At 35.2% G+C, this 4,730-nt stretch overlaps 1 protein-coding gene across 1 annotated transcript; it reads left to right on the top strand.

Annotated features, from left to right (window-relative positions):
* The first annotated feature begins 279 nt into the window (after window positions 1–279).
* On the top strand, window positions 280–2,717 carry LOC127805824 (uncharacterized). The gene is made up of 5 exons (XM_052342609.1): window positions 280–298; window positions 928–1,188; window positions 1,276–1,487; window positions 1,919–2,180; window positions 2,292–2,717. Exons 2-5 carry the CDS (start codon window positions 937–939, stop codon window positions 2,586–2,588), a joined length of 1,023 nt encoding a protein of 340 aa, XP_052198569.1. The 5' UTR covers window positions 280–298; window positions 928–936; the 3' UTR covers window positions 2,589–2,717.
* The last annotated feature ends 2,013 nt before the right edge of the window (window positions 2,718–4,730 follow it).

The following is a 4,730-nucleotide window of genomic DNA, read 5'->3' on the forward strand; positions in this document are numbered from 1 at the left end:
TTTAGGCAAGTCTATCAACAATAATTTTAATAGAAAGTGAATATTAAGATATATTTTAAATTTATAAAATATTATAATTTTTTATTGATTATTTCAAAAGACATTTACTAAGATAAATTAGCTTTTTATATTTCTATATAATGTAGTCGGCTGTATAAATATGCAAAAAAGTCATTGCAATACATATATATATATGTATGTATATATACATTATGTATCCTCCTTGTTTATGTGGGTGGTATTCGTTGTAAATCAAGATTGCAGCAAAGAAACTCAGTCGTTCCAGGTTCAATTTTTTGTATTGTTCTTCCCTTATCATGATATCAGTTCCTTCCCTATACGCTTGAATAGAATTCATGCTGAGAATTCTGCCTCTTTCACTGCAATTCATTCGTTGTAGCTCTCCTTGATAATGGGCAAACAGTTCTTTCCAAACTGAATTTATTCTTCGTTCAATCGAGAGCCTTTGCTCTTGATTTTGGGGGCTGAACGGGTCAGAAAGCTGTAAATTTGAAACTGGGTGTTGAAGAGTTTATTTATGGAATGGAAAAGGGAGCAGTGTCAGTTTCACGAGTCAGTGACCTAGTTTTCTTTTGTGATGGTTAATAAGTTTGTTCCATATGCCATGATAAGCAAATGAGATGGTTTTGGGTTTCGTTTTGTGCATTGTGCGTGTCTGTCTGTCTGTTCTCCCTTGTACATTCTGTGATGCATATATATATATTGTTTGGGTGCAATGTTTGTTAGATGAGCGTATTAGTGGCAGTGCTTTAATACTTAATATCAATTATAGTAATCAGAAAAGTGAACTTTATTTGCTGATGACAGATTCATAAATTCGATCAATTTCATAACCCAAAGGCCCGATTTTTACAATAATCTTTATGTCTCATCAATACTTAATATGTGCTATTTTAATTTCGAAAGCCCGCAGGAATGTTTAAGGCAATTATAGCGGCGTTGGTGATCGGTTTTCTAGCCTTGGGATTCAAGTCCATCCGCCCTCCGCCTCCCAGTATCTGTGGCTCCCCGGGTGGTCCACCCATTACAGCACCTAGAATACAACTTAAGGATGGAAGGCATTTGGCCTACAGGGAGCACGGCGTGCCAAAGGAAATGGCCAAGTATAAGGTCATTTTCTTTCACGGGTTTGGTTCTGGAAAACACGATGGATCAATTTTACCACCGGTAAATTCATGATTCCCTGTCAAAATTAATTCATTTTCCTTTGGTGGATTGCTGCTTTGAATGATTTTGCCGGGTGGAGCGTTTCAGGAGACAGCTGAAGAAGTAGGGGTGTACCTTGTGTCTTTTGATAGACCAGGATATGGGGAAAGTGATCCGGATCCAAAGCGAACTATGAAAAGTATAGCTTTTGACATTGAAGAACTTGCTGATAAGTTGGGACTTGGATCCCAATTTTATGTGATTGGTTATTCCATGGGTGGACAACTGGTTTGGGCTTGCCTGAAGTATATTCCTCACAGGTAAGATGTAAATCTAGTGCTTGTTTCTATTCTTGCCGGGATAAGTTAAAAATTTGCGCATAAGATGGAAAAGAGAAAAAGTATAAATTTTGGAGGAGTTATAAACAATGCAAGCCCATAAGCTACCCATTGTGAAGGTAAACTTAGATTTCTTGGATCGTGTAAGATCGTCGAGAGTTCATGTAAGCACATACATGTGATTTTTATTCTCCTATGAAAATGATAATGGCAAAAATTGGTTGCGGAAAACTATTTTAAATAATGGAGCTTGGAAAATATGGCATCTTGAAGATAAGGCGAGAAATGAGCAAAAACAGAGGAAAACAAGAAGAAAGGCTGCCAATCCAAAACTTGATTGTTCTCTGCCATCTTACAGCTTTTTATAATTTTCTTCAGTTTGTTAAGATCTTAAGTTGATTGTATGTTGACAGGCTAGCTGGAGCAACATTAATTGCTCCAGTTGTGAATTATTGGTGGCCTGGTTTCCCAGCAAATTTATCTAAAGAAGCCTACTACGAACAATTCCCCCAGGACCAGTGGACATTGCGGATTGCTCACTATCTCCCTTGGCTTACCTACTGGTGGAACACTCAGAAATTTTTTCCCTCCTCTAGTGTTATAGCTGGAAGGCCTAAATTCTCCGAACAGGATGTACAACTCATTACCCATCTTTCTTCAGCGAATATGCAGAAGGTACTACTTTAAGGAGGCTCCCCTTAAGTGAATACCCATTGAGATGTTACCAATTGCAAACAATTTAAAAGTATTGTTGTGTTGGATTTTGTTGCTTGTTTGGATAAACAGGTGAACGTCAAGCAACAAGGAGAGTTCGAGTCCCTCCACAGGGACCTGATGATTGGGTTTGGGAGCTGGGAATTTGATCCCTTGGATCTCGAGAATCCTTTCCTTGACAACAAAGGGTCTGTACATCTGTGGATGGGGGATTCAGACGGGCTGGTGCCAGTAACGCTACAAAGGCATATTGCCGGAAGGCTTCCATGGATTCACTACCACGAGGTATCAGGTGGGGGACACTTGTTTCCATATGCAGATGGAATGAGAGAAGCCATCTTTAAAACACTCCTATTTGGTGAGAAGTAGATTTTCTCGAGGTTAATTCAGTTTTTGTTTACAACTTGGTCATGTATTATGATGTATGAGGATTATACTAGCAGGCAATGCCTCTATTCGAGCTTTCGATTATTTATTAATCGAACACTATGTTCAGTAGTTTTCTGATTTTGCTAGTCTTCGTTAAGTGAAATGGGCTCTTGGTGTTCACTGGCTATGGAAAGTAAAACCTGCTATAGCAAACTGGACATGAACCAAACTATCTCTAAGAAACCTTCGTATAAAAAACTATATAGCAGGCAAGCTAAGGCAAGCAACATTGATATACGGAGTTTCCTGGAGAAGAGAAGATTTGCTTTTGTTGTTGTCCTGCTTCAGCTCTAGCTGCAAGTGAATGCTATATCCTGCTTTGCTTTTGCTTACTTTTTCTTTCTTCTCTTTTGGTACATCAGATGAACTATTTGTTTCAGCCACAGATTTTATCTGATACTGATGATGGTGTCCCATCTTGCATTTGTGAATACCCGGAAGATCAAATTCATGTCTGATCAGATACAAGTATATGGAAATTGAGTTCAGAATTGCTAAATGACATTTTTACGGAATTTTTGTACAAAAAATGACACTAAAATGATGCGATAGTGACATTTTATAATTATAAACTACTTAAGAGGGAATTTTCTGTTATAATTGAAAAGGAGGTTCCTTTCTTTGCTTTGCAAAGGATTGGGAGAGTTATTTATATACATAATTTTACCTTTGTTTTTACAAAGATGTTATTTTCAAAACTTTAACCCCCAACTTTTTCATCACAAAAAAATAATCTTACTGGTACGATTCATGATCAACTAGGGGGTGTTCAAAAAAATTACTAAACTATGAAAACCGACTGCACCATGCAATATTTTTAGGAGAACAGGTTGAGATGGTTTGAGAAATTTATAAATCGTGTGATTTGTGATTTGATAAAAATAATTTTGATATTTAACAGAATAACCCCACTGTTAAGAGTCTTAACAATTTAAAAATTTAAAAAAATAAAACCCTAAAACCTAAACAATTTTTTCTATCCCAACCCCCACTGACACTCTATACCTCTCATCCTCTTCTTTCAGCTTTTTTACTAGTATAGTTTTTTTTTTACTTTTTGAAGTAAAAAACTCAAAATATGTTAAAATGATCAATCAAAAAAGTTTTAGACATAATTTGTTAATCTACCAAACTCAATAGAAAGTTCACTTGTACAAATCACAAAAACAGCACTAAACCATACCATATTTTGCTGCATAGTCTAGTATAATTTATGGAGACCAAATTAGACCGAGTGATTTGAAGCAATATAAAAACTGTATATATGATTTGACATATTAAAAAGGGTTTAGACTATGATCAACTATTGGAATTCACATTCCTTCTTGTGTTTCGCAAAACATTTTTGTTTTGATGAGGATCTATGGTTTCAACTTTTAAAACCCCCTTTCTTTCCGGTCTCTGGAAGTTTTTATTTGTATCAAAAATTATAAAATTGACTTGAGTATCTTGCTCCATCAACCAACTAACTCTGAATTGTGTTTTTGTGTGTGTGTGTTATTGCTTGGTCTCAACTATTAAAATTACTTTCTTAAATATTTAGGTTTCGTGTATCTGCACGCACTATATAATAGGTACACACACACAATATGTATTTATATAAAATTTTAGTATATAATATTTAATCTCTTAATTTTACATTTCGTTTACTTTTATGATGATATTAAAATACAATAATGTTGACACAATTGCTAAAGGTGTTGAATTATGAAAGTTTGATAATTAAGTAGTTTGTTTCAATATTTTTATTAGAAAGTTAAAAGAGTTTACTAATCTAAAATAATTTTTGCTAGGAAAATGATATTTTATGTATTTTTTAGTGATGTTATTTTTTATCATTGTGATATACTTTAGTTAGTAGGTTTTATTGGGATTACCACTCATGCATGGTCTCCCGCTACTCATGCTCTCGATTTCGGCAAATGAAGTAAATCGTAGGCGAGCTCTTTGGCTTTTGTCTAGACTAAGTATCGAACTCGTGATCTATTGATAGTAATTTCAACGTATCACCTTGCCGACCACTTAACCTATGTCTTGGAGGCCTTTAGTTAGTAGGTTTTCTTTGTCATGCATGATTATGTA

This window comes from Diospyros lotus, chromosome 7, assembly GCF_014633365.1.
Source record: "Diospyros lotus cultivar Yz01 chromosome 7, ASM1463336v1, whole genome shotgun sequence".
In the NCBI taxonomy this organism is placed as follows: Eukaryota; Viridiplantae; Streptophyta; class Magnoliopsida; order Ericales; family Ebenaceae; genus Diospyros; species Diospyros lotus.